We start from the raw sequence: 21,817 nt of genomic DNA, 5'->3' as shown, positions 1-21,817 counted from the left end.
CAAGTGGATTAGATTCATGGGTCCTTAGGTCTACAGAGAAAGTGACTCAGAGACTGTGTCACCGGGGTGTTATGAATTTGTACAACCATCTGGTAACTTGAGAGAAACTTTTCCAATTTTTGAAAAAAATCACATCATTCTGATGATGTCAGGTGTATTGTGATCAGATCGACAGCATGGTGGTGCAGTGGTTAGCGCTGCCGCTTCACAGCAACCACCATCTCTCTGATCTTGGCCACGTTCAGAATCAGCTGATTTCTACCCACACACACACCACAAAGTCATCCACTACTGCCCTGTACTCGTCCTCCCGTCCATCCCTTATACACCCAACCACTGCAGAGTCATCAGAGAACTTCTGCAGATGGCAGGAGTTATACTGGAAGTCAGTGGTGTATAAGGTGAACAGGAAGGGAGACAGAACAGTTCCCTGTGGAGCTCCAGTACCACTGATACCACGTATCAGACAGCACACTGCCCAGACGGACAAACTGTGGCCTGCCTGTCAGGTAGTCAGTGATCCAGGAGACGGTGGATGTGTCCACCCCCACCACCTGCAGCTTCTCACTCAGCAGCACTGGAAAAATCAAATAAAGTGATTCTAACAGCCACCGGTTCTGTCCAGGTACGACTGAGCTCGTTACAGCAGGTAGATGAGGGCGTCGTCCACTCCCACATGAGGCTGGTATGCAAATTGCAGAGGGTCCAGCTGGATGGCGTCAGGTCTTCAGGACCCTGGGGCCGATGCCGTCAGGTCCTGCAGCCTTGTGCTGGTGGAGTCTCTCCAGCTTTCTCCTAACCTGGCCAGTCGTCACAGAGAGGAGGGGGAGAGTGGTCATGGAGTCAATGGTGGATGAGCCCTTTGATGTTGAGGGCTCTGTGTCCATGCAGCTCACCAGGGGGGACAGAGTGGGGAGGGGGGAAGGCAGTGGAGGTGTTTGGGAGGTGTGGTGTGTGGAGGAGACAGATGAGGGCTGTGAACTAAACCTGTTGAAGAAACAGTTTATCTCATTGGCCCTCTCCAGGGAGCCCCCTGGTTGTCTCCCTCCATGAGCAGTCTGTATCCAGCACAGTGGGAGGCCCATCAAACTGTATTTATTGAATGTACTCAGTAAGGGCTATTTTTGTGGCGGTTCGACCACATATAATTTTTGACTTTCTGCCAGCAGAAAGTTTTAGAGAGCTCCCAGTCCAGTCATGCAGAAATGACATAAAAATAATGTTTAAAAAAAAAAAAGGTGTATAACTTTGACGCTTGATGCTGGCTGCTGTCCTCAGAGGACTGTCTGGGTTCTGACTGTGCCTGCACGCACATTCTGTTTGTGTGTGAGACAGAGGAAGTGCATGTGTCTGTGCGTGTATTTCTGAGAGAAAAATAACAAAATGTGAAACAATGTCACCAAATCAAACTTTTCTGACATTAATATCATCAGCATGATGTCCCATCATGTTGATGATGGCCTGAGAATTTGGTACATTCACGTATTTACTCTGTTCTAATTTGGCTGTATATATGTCCAAAACATGTAGCTTCTATGCCACATTGTTATTCCTGACAAATATAATAACCATTTCCTATAAATTAAAGTGTCTGTCTGTGGTTGTCTACATAGCACAGAACTGTTTTATTTAACTTATTACTACATGAAGCAGAAAACTGAAGAAAACCAGATAAAAAGACATGGAAGTCTTTGGTTAGAATTTACGATCTTAGATAGTTTTTTTTAACGATAAAGTGCTAATTTGCTAACATCAATATTGTATAATATTCCGAAATACCAATATTAATTGAAAAATTCAAATTTTATATATTTTTTATTTACAACTTTCCCTTATGACACTTAGAAGTTACACGCTTCTTTTATTTTCCAGAGGTACAATATTGCCTCCACATATCAGTACCACAATATCCTGCTAACACAGAGTGACTTCCAGCCCGCCGCCAACTGGTGCTACACGCAATTTAAAACAAGCACACTCTTCGTGCTGAAGCTAGCAGGCAGACTGTAAACACAGCAGGAGCCGCTTTCATTGGGCCAAGAGTTTAACCAGAGTAGAAAGACACGTGACAGCTTCTACAATGAACACGCCGCATGTTTGTCAAGTTTTTAAGGATGAGGAGAGAGCGGCAGAAGAGAGGGAGACTTAGGATGCAGCATTTAGAGACAGAAACAGTTGGATTCACCAGCTATCTAGATCAAGATTTTTCGTACAAACCATTTGACATGTTTATAGAATATGATACCTTGTGATAGAGTAAACCTCCAAACAGTTTATAAAGCCTTTAAAATTAGCCCCACCAACCAATTTAGCCAAGCTGCATGTTCCATGCTACATGGCTGGAGCATGTATGAAACGGTAGAGAGCTTTTAATTTGGAACAAAGACATTTAATTCTAAAAAAAAAAATTCATCAGTCGGTGAGTGACAGACGTTTATAGGGATTGCCCGGCTTTTGGGGTCCAGCCAAATATCCACTTCACAGGCTTAATCAGCAGATGGATATTTACTTGTCATTGGGCCGTCACTGCAGTGTTATACATGTTATTAATGTTGCTTATTGCAAATGTTTTAATAATCCAGTAACATCACTTGTTAAAATTCAAATATCACTTTTAGGAGTTATTTTTCTGCAATCTAAGTGCATTTATTTGGATGAATAAGGCACATGTTGCCGAGAATACTTTTGTAGTGTCATTTAAGTAATATTATGTTTGCCGGGCTGTTTTCATTGTAGTTTTTGCTCCTTTTATGTACTCCTGAAATGTTTACTTTACATACACATGTATAATACACATATATTCATAATGGCACAATTACTTACTACAGTTACTTGAAAGGATTGTATTGTGGTCATTGCAAACTATGACTATGACTATGTTCCTGTATTCAGCAGTGTATTGCTTTGCTTTGAAGCATTTAGCACAGTTTTACACTTATACTTTTTAATTTTTGTTGATTGGTGTTGATCAAATTATGTGGTAATTTATCTTCTTAAATATTAATATCTAGTAAACAAATGAAGTTAATGATCTCATTATGTTTGACCTGATATGAATATCAACAGTAAAACAACTCTATAATTAGTGATTAGCACAACGTTAATGAGGAATTGACCCCTACTGAAGTACTTTGTTATTTAGTTGATCATATTTTATTGTTATATTATACAAAGCAAGTGGTGCAAACAACCAGTTTTGGTACTGCTTAATGGAGGTTAATGAGTCAGCATTAAAAAACCTGAGATGATATCAGCTCTTTGTATTATTTTTTTATACTGCACTTAAAGGAGTTTTGTCATTTAACTCTTTAACTCTAACAAACATGTACTTTATTTATAATATGCATCTATGTGTGAGTGCGTTACATTTGTCCTGGTGTGTGTGCCTCGGCGGGTGGCACACATGCATCGATCCTCTAAGACACATCAGCCAACAGCAAATGTTGCCACGGGAGCCACAGATGCTGCCGTCCTCTTTTTGCATAACCATGGTGATAGTCCCCTTAGCGACATGTTGTGTATGCTTGCCTCAATGTCAAAAGATACACACACAGACTGGAGAGGCTGGTTTTGGAAAGCTGTAGCTGTTTGACAGGCAATCAGCTGACGGAGCAGAATGACACAGACAGATTCAGGTGCAGGTTTCAGTCTGTCTCACTCACTATGTGGAGAGTTTCAAAAGAAAGACTGCAGAATGATTTGTGTGCTGGGGACACAAATCACACACACATGTGCATCATTCATCCACGTTAGGATTCACAGCCTAAATCTTTATGTAACCGACAATGAAAAGCTGGTAGCACAACTAACAAAATAACAAAAGGGATCTCCTGTTTGTGCACTCTGCAATGTGGGTTATTGTAAACGTGACTTGAAGTCTAAAACATTCCTTATGAATAGATTATGTTTGACAAAGTCAAAATAGTTGTGACAGACAACATGATGCTGCATAATGTTTATGGATCGAAGATGATAGTCATAATCCTCTTTATCTCATTTAGGTCCAGGGATGATGTCATCAATGATGTCACCAGGCGGGCGCCAAGATCCACCAGGACAGCCTGCCTTCAGCTCTGACTACCTGTCTGGTGAGGGTGGATGGAGTGCCAGTCATGTAGTATACTTTATACTCACTATATCCCTGTAGCATAGAGGACACCTGCAGTGTGCACAATAAAACAGTTGTTTGTCACTGTAATTGTTCATTGTGTCCATCCTGCCTATCAAGATGGTAGTTTTCTCACTGAGGACTGGATTGATAGCTCTAAGCAGTCATGACACTTTTGGGGATAGGTCTGTGCGTAGCTGAAGTATATTCACGAGCAACAGTTCACAGTATTCCCTATATCCCAGCTGATCATTGTATGGCATCTGCATGTCTTCAACTCTGTAGAAGTGTTGATTTGAATTTCTTATACAGTTTTATATTTTATTGACAGCAGTATTTTTTTCGAGCCTGTCTTTTACTGTCTTTTATTTTACTTACAAAATATTATGTTTGTTTTAGCTTAGCTTGAATCTCTCCACTACTATTGTTCCAGACCTTTAATGTTATGTAATATTCATATGTTGACGTGTAAACAGGAAATATTTAATTGGTTATTTCATCCTCTTTCTGCTGCTTACCCACATTCAAGTTGTATTTAATGATAATTCATATTATGTTTAGGAATAACAATAATTACATACAGCTTGGAAAATGTAATGTAAATGTTAGTTAATTCATGTACTTGGTCAATAATTTCAGGTCTAATCACCCCTCTTGGTTCACATTGATATCTCTCATACTTTGGTTGGTATCAGGTATTATCTTTAATTCTGTATGGTATTAAAAAGGTCTTTAAAAGTCTTTCTGAAACCCTATTATACCCCAAATCAAGTTAATTTACATTTAGTAACCAAAAACTACATTACTAATACAAGACAGAGAAAAACGGGAAGATTTCAGTCAATTTTGAAAATAAAACACTCATGTGCAGACTGCCGATTATAGAGCAGGTCACTGCATCACTGTCTCCCGTGGTCTCTCAATCCGTACAAGAGATGCATTCTCCCCCTGCTACAGGTACTCTATATGAAATAGTTCCTAAATATTTAGAAGGATTAATGTGTTTAATGACAAAAACACAGAAAGCTTTATTACCTTTGTCTTTTAGCTACAGGACAAAATAGCAAATAACAACAAAATAAATAAAAAAGATTTTAAAAAAAAATAAGAAACCTTTTAACAACATTTACCCATGCTAGAAGCACAAAACTCAAGGAAACATGACCAAATCAGGAAGTAAGAGAAAACGGGCATACAAACTGCTTCGTTTCTGAAACGCTTTCATTGGGGTATAGAGCCGTGCAGAGGATGGATCAAAATAGTGGTGCACACACACGATGTAACATACAATTGCCCGGTGGAAAATGAGCGTTAGGAGGAAGAAATATTTCACTCCATCTTCTCTTTATTACTGTAACAAATATGAGGAAAATGCATCACAACTCAAGGATTTCTACAAATTTTTAGTGCACACATTTACATAACATTTTTGTTAAAATTTTTGTTAACAGGGTGATGGACTGTGTATGTATATGTAGCTGATGTGATTTAATGTAATGTGCAAAGTTTTCCCATTTGTTTTTATGTTCTATCCCACTGCCCCTCACCATTTGACAGTACTTTTACATCTCCCACTTATTTTGCTTCTCTCATTGACTCTCTGGTCACGTTATAATCTCTCCATTTTCAAATGTTTTTGTCTTTGTCGCTCTCTCTCTCTCTCTCTCTCTCTCTCTCTCAGGTCCTATGATGGGTGGGATGACAGATCAGTGGAGCCTGAACAAGACAAAGGACAGCAGCATGCCCGACTCATTTCTAGGTCCACTTTAACATTTAATTTTTCATCTTCCTCTGCTGTGTCATTTTTACCTTTAACATCAAACGTATTAAAAAAAAATAATAGCATTTTCCCTCCTCTTTCTTTGCATTTGAAGACACTCCATGTAAACATGATGTTGATTTTAGATTTTAGAACTGCAATTAATGAGATATTTTGTGCAACAATAACAACCTGGGAGGTAAACAATGCAAACTTAGAGCTGGTTGCAAGCTGCTGCTTTGTTGTTGTTCAGCACTGTAGGATGTTTACTCTTCGCTAGTGTATATATTGTTTCAGACTCATACATACCATATGTATGTGGGTCACTGCATCAGCTCCTTTCTCTGTCTTCATCCCAGAATTCCGTATATTCACTCACTGTTTTGTGAACATCATACAGTGCTTTGCAAAAGCATTCATCCCCTTTAGTGTTTATCCTGTTTTCATCTAGATTTTATGTAGAGGACCTAACAGAAAATAAGATCTGGTCCAAACTATTAGCTCTACATAATTAGTTGAAGTCCACCTTTGTGCAATCACAGTCACATGATGTGTCACAGGATGTCAGGCTTTTAAAGGGCATACTTGAATACTTTCGCAATGCATATTATGTCACAAAATGGTAGGGTATACAAAATAACATCAAATCATGCGATTGATATTCAGGCCCTACAAATCTGATCATTTTCTTTATTTTACTTGATGTATTTTATTTTATTTTATTTTATTTTATTTTATTTTATTTTATTTTATTTTATTTTATTTTATTTTATTTTATTTTATTTTATTTTATTTTATTTTATTCTTTAAGTTATTACCAATGGCCCGAAGACAGAAAGCTAATCGGTCGATCCGTGTAAAAAATGTAACTGCAAAAAGTGGAGAATTCTTTTTTTTCATTTCAAGACAAAAATCTCCCAGAATACAGAATCAGCTATGAGCTTCAACACAATACATGTTGATTAATTTTATGGAAAATTGTATGAAATTTTATTTTATGGAAAATCAGCTCACACTGTTGCTGTGAGTTTAATGAATCCTGTGATTTTTTTGTTGTTGTTGTGAGCTGTGCGCTCGATGCTTTGGATTGCATTTAGAGCTTTAGTCTGCAACTTCTAGTGACAGTGGTAGAATTTCAGTTTGATTGCTTTGGGTGGTAAATGCATCACGTTGTCACACTTATAATTTTCAAAATGAAAAACAGGTACACAGAGTTTTGCACTCAATCACTCATAATAGCTTTTGTTACACTGCAGTTATCTAAGTTTTTGTTTTAATTCAGCACATCTGCCATACATCTATTGTCAATTTGTGGCGATGGGTTATGTGCTCTTAACTTTGTGCAGCAGGACAACCACAAGGCACAGCTTAGTGTTATGTTAACATTCATGTTCTTTTACATGACTTATTTGATCGAGGCCTTCTTTGCTTTTAACCTCTGCTGCTGGTTGATGTTGTGGGGCACTCACTGGTCATTTCTCACCAACTGTAGAGTTTACTTTGTGTTGGTATTATCATTGCTACTAGCCACGGCTTCTCATTGAAATCTGGCCTAAATTCTGAGAAAGGAATCTAGTACGAAAAAACAAAGAATCAAAAAATGTAATGGCAAATGCATACAGATTTACCTTCACAGCATGTTGACTGTGTTCAAGTTGCCTAATTTATAAATACTGAAAATGTCCATATTTAAACCATTGGAACATTGTAGCAACATGCAAAGGAAAATGTATCCCAGACTCAACAAATAGTTAAAACTGTCAGCTGCAGAGCCTATGTGATTATAAAATGTTCAAATTATTAGGATGGAATTCATTATAGTTTTTAGAAAATGGTGAAAACTGGTACAATCGACTGCCAGTTTGTTTGAACATGAATAGCTCCTCAGAGGTAATATAACATTCTTTAACCTTGTTTGGTAATGTATCAGTAACCTTCAAATATTATTGTGAACAAACTTGTTCACTATAATGAACAATTTATTAAAGTGCATCACTTAACCTACCTTATTTGCAAAGTATGTTGTTCTGGGTAAAAAGTACTGAGCAGTGTATATTGTAAAGTACACACGAGCAGGTTTCACTGGACCAGCTGTCTGTTGGTGATGTATCTCTGTATTCTGTCTCTCCATCAGGCCTCTCTCAGTCGGGGATGGGAGGGTCCATGGGATCCAGCCTGCCACCATTCCAGACTAGTATGAACCCCTCCTTCGGCCAGTCTGGCATGAGTCCGGCTATGGACACCCAGAAGAGTTCTGGCCTGTTTGGTATGGAAAATAAAACCGCCAATAGCACTATTGGGAGCAGCCCATTTAAAACCAGTGATCCATTTTCTTCTGGTGGACCAGGAATCCACTCTATGGATCACTCAGCAGGTATCAGAAGCGGGGATGGTTGCATGTTTTACAGTGTGCTGGGGCAGCATTGAGATATCCTCTATGTGGGATTCAGATAGTTTTTCACACTAAATGGGGTTGCTTGGATTTGTATCACAGTTACAGAGGAGGGTGGAGCTAGAGTTCTTGCTCAAACTGAAAAATCTATATCCATGTTCATACTTGACATTCAATTTAAAAAAATCTTAAGATGATATAGTAATCTTGTTTTTAGCCTACAGTAGGGATTCTGTGGCATGGCAGGAGGTGCTGATGGTGACAGAATTATTATAGCCTGATCACACAGGACATGCTTTCAGCAGTAGGGGGCAGCCTTCTCTAGTTGTTTCCATTGTCACTATAAAACCCCCAGCTATACTTTTTCATCGCTGGTGGCCTCATGGCCTTCCACTCCGTGCACCTTCCTTTTTTATACTAACAAACTTGATCAACAGACAGATGGGACTTGGGCAACCAACAGTTTTATGACTCATTAGTTACTGAAATCTGAAGAGAAAACAGCAGCCTATAGGAGAGGCAATGCTCCACATGCCAGTTTTAGGGCCCTTTTATCATGAATTGTTCATGTTTATCATAATCAATAACCATAACAAACCCAAGGGTGCAGCACATCGTGCCTTTTGCAGTCTTTCTGTGTAAATGTGCCTGCAAACTGTATTTCAGAGACTGGATTAAAGACATGCATGCAATTAGTCATTTCATCATCCAAATCTAATTGTACATTCTGAACATGTAGAATTTGACTCTTCCTGGCCTTAAGGTTCACATGAAGAATAGGGGTCAACAATTCGTGCACACGGCAGCCCTCAGCTGAACTTTTAAAAGGACTTTCTCTAAGTTACCACTGTGGGTAGGACTTATTAAACATTTAGCAATGGTTTTATTTGTTAGCTCTTCTCCCTTCTGTTGTGTTGGTGTACTAAAGATAACCCTGCCAGCTGAAAGGCAGCTCACAGTTGTGTAACAGTCACTATTCTAGTTCAGTCTCTGTTGGAGCATCTGATGCATCAGTGACACAGATGAATGTACATTAGAAATCATTTCAACATCCTTTATCTAAAAAACAGGGTTGAGTTCAGGTAACAGCCTCATTAGCTCAAATGATTTATCTTTAGGCTACAATAACAGTCATTCATGGCTGCTATCGCTGCCTTACCACGCATTTTACTCAGTTTAAAAAAAATGAAAAGTACAACTACTTTTTTTTTTTACCATAAAATAAGCTCCTCCTATCCATTACATTTTCAGGGAAGAGCCTGCAGTGATGTAACCACATGCACCTATTTTTAAATTTTGAGTTTCGCTAACCCTGCCATCACACAAAATACCTGCAGACATTTTGTAAAAACCTGTTACATAATTTGGGTGACAACAATCCACAGTAAAATGTGAGCCTTTGATAAGCAAATCCAATCTTTGACCTCAGTATTGCAAATCTTTTTTCATCAGTTGTTTAGCATTTGCCTGCAAGCCAGCTCTTGAACAGTAGGATACTGTGCAGGAGGAGCCAGACAACAAACCAAAGTGAAGAAGAGATTTTGCATAGATCAACAAGAAAAGTTGTGTTTAATGGAAGAAGTAGTTCTTATCAGAACCCTGCAGTGTCTTGAAAGATTTTGTGCTCTAAAGGCCAGTTCAGACCAACATTTCACAACAAGATGATTGGAAATGTGCAACTACTCACAATTTGCCATGCAGTCTGTAGTATTCTGAAACCTACCAGTTTAAACCAAAGCAACCAGACGAGACGGTGTAACGTCTCCGAGCCAATGACTGTACTTTTGTCCGGCTCTTCAGATTTTTCCAAGCTGGATATAATTTATGATGTCTTAAAACATGAATAAGGATACTAATAGTGTGTTACTTGCCACAGTTTTATGTTTAGATGTGATGAAACTGCAAAAACATAAAAGAGCCTGAGTGGGTGGAGAATTTGGAGACGCCCATGCGTGCTTCAATGGAAAGCCCAGGAGGCTAATGCAAATTTATGCTGCAAATTTATGCTGTAAACTTGAGATTGGGGGCCTGATTACCTAGCCAGATTGTTAGGCCAAGACACACAAAAATAATGGTATAAATATATTCAATAGAATATGCTTAGTGTCAGTAAGCGTCATTGCTACCAGCTGCTACTTTTCAAGAGCTGCTACCCTAAGATGGGCACATGGAAAGTTATCATGACATAGTGGAAGAGTATGAACTTCTTTGATTGTTTGTAAATGAAGAACCCATCTATGAAGTGTACTAAATTAGGTCAAATTATATATTAATATTACACATGAAAAACTAGGAAATTTCAAAACATAACCCTCACTGAAGATGTGCTAATCACAGCAGAAATATGACAACTACAAGCAGTGAGCTGCTTTTTGAAATCCTAATAACTGTCATTAATAACTTGCCTTTTAAACTGACATGTACAACTTAGTCCAGGGAACATTTGTCTCTTAGAGCTACAAGACTTCTGCAGGGCACTGACGATACATTTGCCAACCATGCTTATATCATGTGTTTTGTCTTCTGTGTTCGAGACTTCTACAAAACCCCGCAATTACAAAAAAACAACCTCTCACACTGCATTTTTGCATACTTGATGTGTTTGAAGGAGCCAGTGCTCCAACATTAATGTATTTCTTGGCACTTGGCCAGACACCATATTTAGAGGTACTCCCATTAAATACCTTACCAAATCAAATATAGATGATAACACCCCGACCTCATCTCTTCTTCGAGCTGTTTATAGCTCAGGAAGCATCAGGTCACAGGAATAAAAATAGCAGCTTTGATCAATTTTAAAATGCAGGGAAAGTTGCCAGATTTGGAGGGGACTGCACCTTTTTCTAGATTTCCATTAATATGCAATGATGTAATATAGACTGAAAGGCATGCTGGAAGTGAATTGATCAAAAATGAAACTGAACAATAGAAATTTAGATAGGAAGAAGACCTAATGAGCAGACTGAGAGGCGTGTAGGTCATAGCATTTTATTTTACAGTTTATCCATCAATCTGCCTGTTCGTGCTATCTGTCTGCCTATCTGTCAGTTTATCTTTCTCTCTCGTTCTCTCTGATCCTATGAAGTGCTTGTCAGAAATAATTGAAAAATTGGCTTCAGAGGAAAAAGCCATACCCTACTATGATTATGACATCCCCCAAACCATGTCAATGTTGCCATTCTGTAATGTATTCCTTGTTTAATGTCATTTTGGATAATTTGTGTACCTTTGGCTCAATTGACTTCTTAACAGAAATCAGAATATATATATATATTAAAAAAACATAACTCGTTAAAAAACAGGATTTCTATCATTTTCCTTTATATTCTGTTGTATCCATTTTTTTCTAATTAAGCTACAAAACCCTTAAGAAAAGAAAGTCCAGTTTTCCATCTTTCCATTTTTGTCTCAGAATAGGAATTTGATTAAGACAGAGGTACATGAACTTCCAGTCATTGTTTTGTGTCTGCATGTGCATCTAGTCGACAGGCATGCATTTCAATTATGCATGCTACCCCTTCTATGATATGCGCTTGATTTTCTTATCTTATTGTGTCAAAGCGCTGCTGCTCACAGTGTGTTTTTTTTGCTCTGTTGTGTGTGCCTGCTACCTACACAAAACCAGTTCTGTCCCATAGATGATGATGACGATGACGATGACGATGATGATGATGATGATGATGATGATGATGATGAACATATACTCTGAAGTACAGTCCTTCCCAGACTCCATTGCGGATATTCAGAATTGAAAATGAACACAAAATGATGGAACCAATCGATCTTCAATGTGTATTTCCTCTTAGGTTACCTTATATTTTGGGGATTTGTCTAGAAAAAAAAGGGAATCCCAAATTACCCAACGTTACAGATCTGCGTCAGTCCTACAAAGGACATGTGAAATAAAAATGACCACTTCAAAATAACAAATTTGACCCGGGCAGAGTTGTGTTGCAGCTGTTACACAACCAAGCAGATAAATCAATGCAAATTTGTATTGCCTGATGCCCAGTGCTGAAAAACACATCTGTTAATACCTGTGGTAATATAAACTGCTTATACACATATAATTTATTGTAGTCTTTATTGAACAAATAGTGAAACAAATACAAGTTAAATGCATTTATAAAAGCAGGCACAATCACATACAACATGTTTTATTAACATTTTTGAAGGGTTGTGCCAAAAGGAGCCTAAAAGCATTCAGACTATGGTTACTATCACTGAAACTTGAAGCAAAACTTGACTTTTTATTTTAATATGCATATTGCCTACATGGCATGAAGTAAGCAAAGGCAAGGTGTGTCGTTTATAATGTGGCAAAATGTGTCATCCTAGTGCAGTATTAACACATGTTGCAGTATCAGATGATATATAAAATAGTCCTGTCAGGATTTTTTTTTTTTTGATTGATTGATTGAAAATTTAATGACATTTCTGTTTTGTTTTATGAGATTTATTTGCGGCAAAATTCATGAAATTTTCATAATAAGACCACATTTCCCATCAACCCTGTCAATTCCAGTTTTGCAGTTTTTCTAGTCAACCAGCATGTGGTTTGTTTTGATGATGAGAAGACGTTGAAGAGCCTTGGTGACTGTAAATGGGGAGTTATTTTTGTTCATGAAGCATGTTCTGTTTGGAAAGGCTTTTTGCAACAATGCCTCCAGAGTTTATTTTCAGTATGTGTATTGGGGAGGAATTGTGGACATTTCTGTAAATAGCGGATAGTTGCATTAATTATTGTGATTACAATATTGTGATTTCTTGAAGGGATTGAAAGAAACACAAAGAGTGCAAAATGCAATATTTCTGTCAGGGTATCAACTACAGTACCAGATTACAGCTGCTGCGTTGTCATGTCTAGGCAAATTGATACAAGTTTGAAAAGGACACTAGTATTAGTACTAGATTTAGGATTTTAAAACAAACTCCCTACAAAGCACTTACACCCCACACCAATGACATTGCTTTGTCCTTGAGGATGACAGATATACGCTAGTATTCTTTTAGTCAAGGCTCTAGAGCTTCATTTAATGGGCGTGCAATATATATGTATTGTACCCAGAGTCAGACAGACTGCAAGCAAAGCAAAGGTACCTCTGGTAGAAGTTAAGCCTTGGCTCAATTAATGGCCATTAATGAAATGGAGGAGTAGTTCCCCTTCAAAGAGTACTCTACCAATTTATCATTGCTCTCCTATAACATTGTTAAATCAAGACACACAGTCAAATAAGAGAATACAAAGTACTGCATTTCCCCACATATACTAAAACCTACATTATCCACAATATGTTGTCCTAGTCAGGGTTAATGTAGCCTCAAGCTGCTAGCCTCAAGAGGAGATGAGGAGCATGCTACGGAGGTCGGGTAAATACTCTTTTCTGCACATGCACAGATTTTTTTGTCATTTTCAAAGATTAGGCAAGCAAACATTGCTGAGCCTCCTCTAGAGCTACAGACCACAGGTTTTAGGTGTGTTGTTTATATGAGTAAATAATCCAATGGACTGGATTAAGCCTTTTGAGGGAGCACATGCTGACACTTTAGATATCCTTACACATTCACTTTTAATCATTCAATCATTGTCTTTACCTTAACTTACACAACATACTTTTAAACTACATGATAAGCTCAGGAAATTGTATCCATAAGTTACTCTGTGTTACTTTGTGTAAGGAAAAACAAGTTGTGCCCCTTCAAAACACAGTTCCAAAATCAATTTTGACTAATGTTTCAAGCTCCCTTCCATCAAAATTCGTCAACTGATTTCACCCTTACAATTTTGTTGAGACCAGTCAGTACACTCAAGTTACTGCCAGGCGACAGTAAACACGTCTGATGAGATTTAAACCTAAAATAACAACCATACCTATAGTAACCACAATCTGATGGCTTATTAGCAGGTGTTTTACTGACACAGTATGTGATTGGTTCCTCCTCTTATAAAAACCCTCCCCCTCGGCAGCTCCCGTCCTCTCTCCCAGTGGCTCAGTGGACGACAGCAGTCCCACGTCCTCCAACTCCGAACCCCTCAGCCCCGAGAGGGTGGGGCCGGGGGGCGAGGCTGGCAAGCAGCAGCAGCGACGGCGAAAGAAGAAGAGGAAGGGCCGTGACGAGGTCTACAACTTTTTGGATAGCCAGGAGAATAACATCGGCCAATCAGACAAGGAAGGGATGCAGGATCAGGGCAGAAAGGAGGAGGAGGAGGATGAAGATGAGGAGGGGAACTGGGAGTGGGAGATCAGAGAGAGTGGTGGAGGGGGTAGGGTAAAAGGCAGGAAGACTAAGAGTCGGGCAAGACTTCCAGAGGAGTGGGGAGCGCCCCAGATGCCCATTTCTCCCACACCAGCTGCAGTCACTCCTAAGTTGACTACACCTGCTAACTCTGGTCCTACTGACCCCAAATCTCCAAACTCCAGCCCCTACCCTGCTTCGCCCTCTGCCCCTGAGCAAATACCCACAAGTTTCACCAGCGGTTCCCATGTTAGCCTTGGAACAGATTCCTCTCCACGTTCCTACGAGCCCATGTGTGTAGATGATTTCCTTGTGTCCATTAAAGATGGGCCAAAAGCAAATGAGGCAAAAGTTTCAACCAGCAAACCTGAGCCCAACGTAACTAGTGCCCCCACTAAGAGTTGTTTAGCTGGGGATGTTAGCAGCAGTCTAGCACTCATGACAGGTGACAATCTGAGCCCAGTCTCCCAGACCTTCTCTTTCCTCGATTCAGTACTCCAGACCCCAGGCTCCACTCCTGACTCACAGACCACCACCCCTGTCACCAATACCCCCTCCCTTGCTACTACTTCCCTGACAAAGTCCTCCCTGGCAGAAACTGTCATCCCTGCTTCACAAACCTCACCTGTTTTCAACCCTTTCAAGAGCACTCCAGACCTTTCTCCCACTTCCACATTGTCCACTGATCCATCACCCTTAATTCCCGCAGAAACACACCCTGCAACAACTGCCATCGGCTCAGCCTTCAATGTCCAAGCCAAGCCTTTCGTCCCCTCAGTCACACTGATGTCCTCCACAGCTACTCCCAGTACAACTGCAGCCACTCCTGTTGTTAGTACAGCAGAGGCAGCCTCCACAGGAACCACCGCTCCTGTGTCCACTACTACCTCAGCCACACTCCTTAGTTCTTCAGCTGCTCCCTGTACGAATGAAGCCACCCCCACATCATCATCAGGCATCCACCCTAATAGTGTAGCCATGTCCTTCAGCTCAGCCACACCCCCTCCTTCCATCACCCAAGCTGCCCCTCCCTCTCTCCCTGCACATTCAGAGCACCAGGAGTCCTCGTCGCCACAGCTCCCCCCACTGGAAGGTTGGTGAACTGCAGGGAAGATTATAAATAACATAGGGCAAATTTGAACAAACTTGATTGTAGGCTAGAATAGCAGGAAGTAGTACTGTTTGTCTTCCTGTATGCATGGCTCTTTGCCTGTGGATTGAGCACCAGGCCTGCTTGGTGCTTTATTCTTTCCTCTGTGAATTTGTAATAACCAGGGCCCGACAGATAGATCCAGAACAGCTTGTGTTCTAATCAGATATATATATATCAGATATATATATATATTTACAAAAGGTCTCAGCACAGATCTTATCTTTGTTGCCATTTTAAAATATGGAATCTGGAAAATATTTAAGACATTTACCAGAAAAACATTTGGTGTCCAGATACTGTATATCACTCTTCCGCTGGGGCTGGTATGAGTATGGGACACAAATGTACTGGGCTGGTCGGGCCCTATATTAACAAAACTGCAAGGGTAAACTGTTAAGTTGTCTGATTTGATTTCCCTCTGTCTGCCACTGTGTATCTGTTACACACAATCACAACAATTGTATTACTTAACCTGCTGCTTCTGATAGCTCTACTGTCTGTGCTTGCGCCACTGTCTACTGTTTCATGTGACTGTCAGCTTCTTGTGTAATCTCCTGCTATCTCCTTTTTGTCTGTAGACATATACACATAACCTGGGTCCTTGCATGGCAAAAGCAGTTTGCTGATGCCTTCTAGCTTCATAAAGTCAGTTATGTTATAGCTTTTAATCAACTGCAGAGAAATTTGTGCAGTGGTGGAGTTTAGATATGCATCAGTTTTGTTGATTTTTGTGTCTATATAATGTGTTTCTATACAGCTGTTTATAATGTGTTTTACCCCATTTAGACTCTCACAGAGAGAAACAGAAATTCTAATTTCAAATGACATTGAGATGTAGACAGCATCTGGCACGTGTTACACACTAAAGACTAAATTGGAGTAATCTAATATTATTTAACTCTGTTTCCAAACATTCCACTCAGAATTCTCGAGTATACAGTATTTGTTCACATAAGACAAGTGGTACAGACAGACAAAAAAAACAATACAATAGCTCAAGGATACTTACTATATATTCTCCACAGCTTTCAGATACAAGTCTTGGCCTTCATCAGTAGCTAGAGTTTGCTATGGGATAGCACTTGCCATTATACAATCACCTGTGAGTGACAATAGTTACACATTTAGATCAAGCGCTGATAAGTGAACTTTTTCCATGGAAACTGTGCAAACTCCATCCACTGACTAAGGCCACACATGGAGCTGAGAGCTCTAGAATAAATATGGTAATATACAGTAGTATTTTGTTTTTAAAAACAATACATTTTCAACCACTGGTGGCCATGGGCAAAGATCTAGTGCAATTTATAGATGTAGAGCAATTGATGTTTTTGTTCCTGTTCAGTCTTGTTTAGTTAGAATTGCTTCTCTGGTGTGTTATATCCCAATTAGAAAATAAAATCACCTTCAGGTACCAGGGTTTTCTCCAGTTGATGTTACAATAGAATGGCATAAAGCTGTCCATCCCCAAGAGTGTTACAGACATCTGATGTCCGGCGCCTGGCACCAGATGCCCTTTTGGTCTGCCTGACTTCCTGTACTCTGGGGAAAACCCTGGGATGACCTCAGTCTACTGCTTCTTCCCCCTGATAATGTTGGGCTTCATATCCTCATCCCATAGCCTGCATAATGAAAACTTACTTTCCAATGTGATCCCCAATGCTTTTCTTGAGCCCTTTTTTACACCTAAAACCTGACCAGTACTTGACAATTTGTGTGAAATACGCATTTAATGCTCTTAAGATAAAAGCTTTTGTCAGTTAGCTGAAACTGAAGTGATCACTCGGATTCAAATCGTGACACTGTAGTCCTTAAGACTTACTGCAGCATTCACTGTCACATTGGCCTTTAAGCTGTAATAGTGACAAATCTCTGAAATGTTCTTCAATTTCCAGAAACTGCAACTGGACTTCTGAAGCACCTCCATACATGATTGACATTTGTGATAGAAGCATTAATGCTGAAAGATTGTTAGAGTTGATGTGTGAAGTGGATTCTGAAGGAACTAAACATCATATTTCTTTCTCTTCCCTTCCTCGTTTTTCTGTTTTATAATGCCACCAACGATGTGACCTTGGTCAGCAGGTAAGACAAGTTTCCTTTTTTTGAGTTTGCATAATTTACTCTCAAGTGAAAATTTGCAGGGGACTTTGAATATGCCTTTTCACACTGTGGTACCATGTTTCTTTTAACAATGATAACTTAGAATACAGTAAAATTGAGAAAATCCATGCAAGTGCAACTGTTTTGTTTTAAATATGTAGAAACTTTCTGGGGTTGCTTGTCAAAGCATGTTGTGTCTTAGTTTGAGTTGTCATCATCACATTCATGAAATAATGAATTAATTTTTTCATTGCCATTATGTTACCAAGCTGTTTTAACATGATGTGCTCTCCATGTCTAGTTCATTATTTGGTAGATTATTATGTTATATTTCACAATTCCTGTGAAGGATCTGTGAGGCATTAATGATGTTCCAGTGGAAAAATGCCACAAATGATATTCCCTCTCATCTCTCCAAACAAGCATAAATCCCTCTGAATCTTTAGAGAAACTCTGGCGAGTTTCAGTGCTGCAGAAGTCTGTCTACTTTTCGTATTCAGTCAGCACCAAGTTCTCCCAGAGTGAAGATGCTCTGTAGTTGCTTCTCCCTGAGTGCTTGGCTTGACTGGTATCTAAAGCTGCTACAGTGCGGTCATGCAAACATCGCAGGATTTGAAAAGTGGAGTTTATTAAGAAAACACAATTTAAATTTCGTGTGTTGTTGTTCAAATGAGCTACTAGTCCAGCAGAAACTGAGAATTAGACTAAAAACTGGATATCTAACTCCGCCATTATTGCTGTAGCTTTTCTGGCCTGCACAACCAATTTTGCCATGTGTCTCCTCGGTTTGTCAGATCATTCCATTTCTCTCAGAGCTCAAATCTGTTGCTGATCTGTGAGTCCACCATTTCATCTAACTTTGTACCAAGCAACACATTTATGTAAACTGAGCTCTTTCATTATGTGATTGCTGCTGTGCTCAGATGTGCTTTAAGGGGAAATATTGAAATGTTGTTTCAATCTTGTGTTCCATTCCTTTTGTGAGTAAGGTTGGGTGTTTGCTGGAAACTGCAGGTGGACTAATATGCTTGAAGATCAGAAGCTGTGACAGTAGCCAAGAGAAACTATCTCTTCAAGATTTGCTCAAAGAGTGCAGATAGAGTGCTTTTACTGTCCAGTCAGCCAGGATTCAGTTAGTGAACTGTAATGTATTCTTTCTCTTGTCTTTATCTGGTCTGTCTCTATTTATAAAACCCGCTCCACTCTCTTTCATATGCAATATTGATGGCTGTGACTGTTTCACCCTTGCATAAGGCAAACACATCCTTACTTTTTGCCATGTGTGTGTTGCTTGTAAACTGTATTCGAAAAATGACTGTTTTCACTCCTGCTGCATGGTCATTATTTAGCCTGATAGACTGTGTGCATGTGTGTGACAGACAAAGAAGAGGTAACTTTCTCTTACAAGATAATGCAACCTGCTTTTGTCCTTGAGAGCAAGCCAGTGAGATTGAATCAAAGTGAATTCTATAAATTGAGAGAACTACTGGGGACATGTGTGTGTGTGTGTGTGTGTGTGTGTGTGTGTGTGTGTGTGTGTGTGTGTGTGTGTGTGTGTGTGTGTGTGTGTGTGTGTGTGTGTGTGTTTTGGTTGGTTGTGCGTTGCAGACATATAATGATGTTGCAGTGTGTGTTGCAGAGAAGGGTTGTTGTTAAATCTCAGTCCTGCTCGTTGGCTACATCAGGTGTGTGCTGGGGGAACTGCAGCTCTGACTGTAAACTACTACTACTGCTGCTGGAGCCCATCAGACCAAAAGGCTGCTGGTGGCAAGAACTAAAGAACTATAACTATCAAAATAACTGTAATAATACATATATGATATGATGTTATTGTGCCCTGGTATGAGAATTTGCTGCTTTTCTTTTTTACAGCACTACAGACTGAATAGATTGGAGTTTTAGTCTGTTTGTCAGACAAAACAAACAACATCAGGATGTAAAGTTTGGCTCTTGGCAAATGTCTTTTTTATATTTTTATTTTGCAGCATTTTTTAACTAATGTGTTCAAAAAGTCATCTTTGATCAATTATTATGATTATTTGTTAAAATGCAGAATATTATCCAAAGAATACAAGAGTTGAGTCGACTTTGGAACTATATAGGCTAATAAACTGCCACGCTTATATCAGCTCTTTGCAAATGTATTAGTGTCTGTTAAAGTAAAACAAATTTAAAATTTATTTTTAAACTACAACCCAATTTCCAAAAAGTTATGACACTGTGTAAAATGTAAATATAAACAGGACTGTAATTATTTGCCAGTTATGCAAACCCATATGAAACTGAAAATAGAACAAAGTTAACATATCAAATGTTAAAACTGAAAAAAGATATGCTCCTTTTGAATTTGCTGCCAGCCTCACCTTTCAAAAAAATAAGGCTAGGTGGAGACATGAACAATCAATATTGTCATTAGTTGAGTTGCGATATGATGTCCATTCCACTTCTACACAATGTGATTGATTGATGTCTTTACATGAGGTGCAAATGCTGAGAAAAATTGACCTCCGCATGTTCAATGTCAAAGTACTCATGACAAAAACAACAGTTCAAAATATAATGTTGACGTGACTCACAAAATACCCCCACTATGTGAAGATTAAGCATGACCTGGATGACTGAAAATCTTCACAGACAGTCAAAGTGACTTTATTGTATCATTGTGTTGTGATGTTTTGAAAAAACTCCCCTCACAATTTTACAAAACCTGAGACATGAGTGAACAGCAGGACGTTAACAAACTCTGCTGTCAGAAAATCAAATCCAGAATGTACTCGATCACCAAACCTGAACTTGATGACAAAGGATCATGAGGTTTTATATATAGAGCTCTTGTCAACTTTTGTTGCATAACAAATGCAAGTGCAAAAGTTGTGTTTCTTTAAAGCAATAGCAAAGCAAGATTTTGGGAAATATACATGTTTACTTTCTTGCTCTGAGTTCAGTGAGAAGATTGATACCACCAACACTTATGAGAACAAGAAGTGATATATGTGCTGTTCCCAAAATGTGGAACTACTCCTTTAAGTTCCCCTCATTTCTGGATATTATGATTGTATCTGACATTTTTCTCAACCTGACAATAGAAACCCCATCATGCTGGATGTGTGTGTTACTTCAGTATCTCCTGACAGTGTTCTCTACTTAGAAATTAGACTGCTCACTCATCAAAAGGGCTCATTTAATTTCCTTGCATGTGATGGATATATAAGGTAGCTTCCCCCAGTGTGATGCCAGTGCATGGTTGGCTAATGAAGTCTCTTTTAAGACTGAATTTTCCTCATGAAAAAGCCCAACATGAGCACTGCAGCATTGCAATGTAATGAACGGGTTGACATTGAATGTTGACATCTTTATTTGTCTTATTTGTTATCTTTTGCCTTTTTCATCCTGTCTTTTGTACTATCCCTTCTTCTTCTGTATATTTGTAATTATTTTGACTATTTCCCATCTGCTGTTTTTTGAATGTCTGAAAGTTCTTCCTACGTTCCTGCAAAATCTAATTTTTACGTAACAAAAATTGTAATGTAGAGGCCAGAAGAAACTGCCAATCTTCTCTTTTTATTTGAAGTAAAGATGATGGTCTTAAACTGGATGTCTTACTAATTTAAGTAACATTTGGACAGCATACATTTTCTCTGTTTATTCATCAGCTCTAAATTATCTGATTAAATACTATATGTGGGCCTTCTAAAGCAATTCCCAGAGAGAAACGCCAAATTAACAGTCAAGAAGTAGGCTAAGGAAGAGTTTTTGGAGATTATTTTTGCTTCTTGTCATCTTATCACCTCCCTCTTCTCACCCCATTTTCTTTCTGTATCTTTACCCCCACTCCTCTCTGTGGTTCTGCGGAGTCTTTTCCTCTCTATATTTCCTTCATTTAATCTCACTTTTCCCACTCCCTTCCACTTTGACCTTGATTGCTTCCCTTTCCTCCTTTTCCTGCATCAATCTTGCCTTCATTTGTTGCTCTTTTTTATATTTATATATTATCCAATCCTTGCCTCCGTTTTCCTCATTCCCTCTGTCCACCCTCCCTATCTCCTCGTCGATCCCCCCATCATC

The 21,817-nt window shown here is 39.1% G+C and overlaps 1 protein-coding gene across 5 annotated transcripts in view; it reads left to right on the top strand.

The window, feature by feature from the left end:
• The window catches only part of LOC138207297 (microtubule-associated protein tau-like), a 116,541-nt gene that overhangs the window by 45,083 nt on the left and 49,641 nt on the right, over positions 1 to 21,817 (top strand). For 4 of the 5 annotated variants that reach the window (XM_069164425.1, XM_069164423.1, XM_069164424.1 and 1 more), the window contains 4 exons: positions 4,002 to 4,088; positions 5,790 to 5,867; positions 8,002 to 8,241; positions 14,228 to 15,589. In XM_069164425.1, the coding sequence (XP_069020526.1) occupies positions 4,002 to 4,088; positions 5,790 to 5,867; positions 8,002 to 8,241; positions 14,228 to 15,589 (1,767 nt within the window). The remainder of the gene's footprint in view (positions 1 to 4,001; positions 4,089 to 5,789; positions 5,868 to 8,001; positions 8,242 to 14,227; positions 15,590 to 21,817) is intronic. The other variant, XM_069164426.1, reaches the window with a different exon arrangement.

This window comes from Embiotoca jacksoni, unplaced genomic scaffold (genome assembly GCF_022577435.1).
Source record: "Embiotoca jacksoni isolate LCO1_2020_lvr unplaced genomic scaffold, fEmbJac1.0.p SCAF_31, whole genome shotgun sequence".
In the NCBI taxonomy this organism is placed as follows: domain Eukaryota; kingdom Metazoa; phylum Chordata; class Actinopteri; family Embiotocidae; genus Embiotoca; species Embiotoca jacksoni.
Note: the sequence above shows the minus strand (reverse complement) of the source record. Positions and strands in the feature narration are given on the sequence as shown.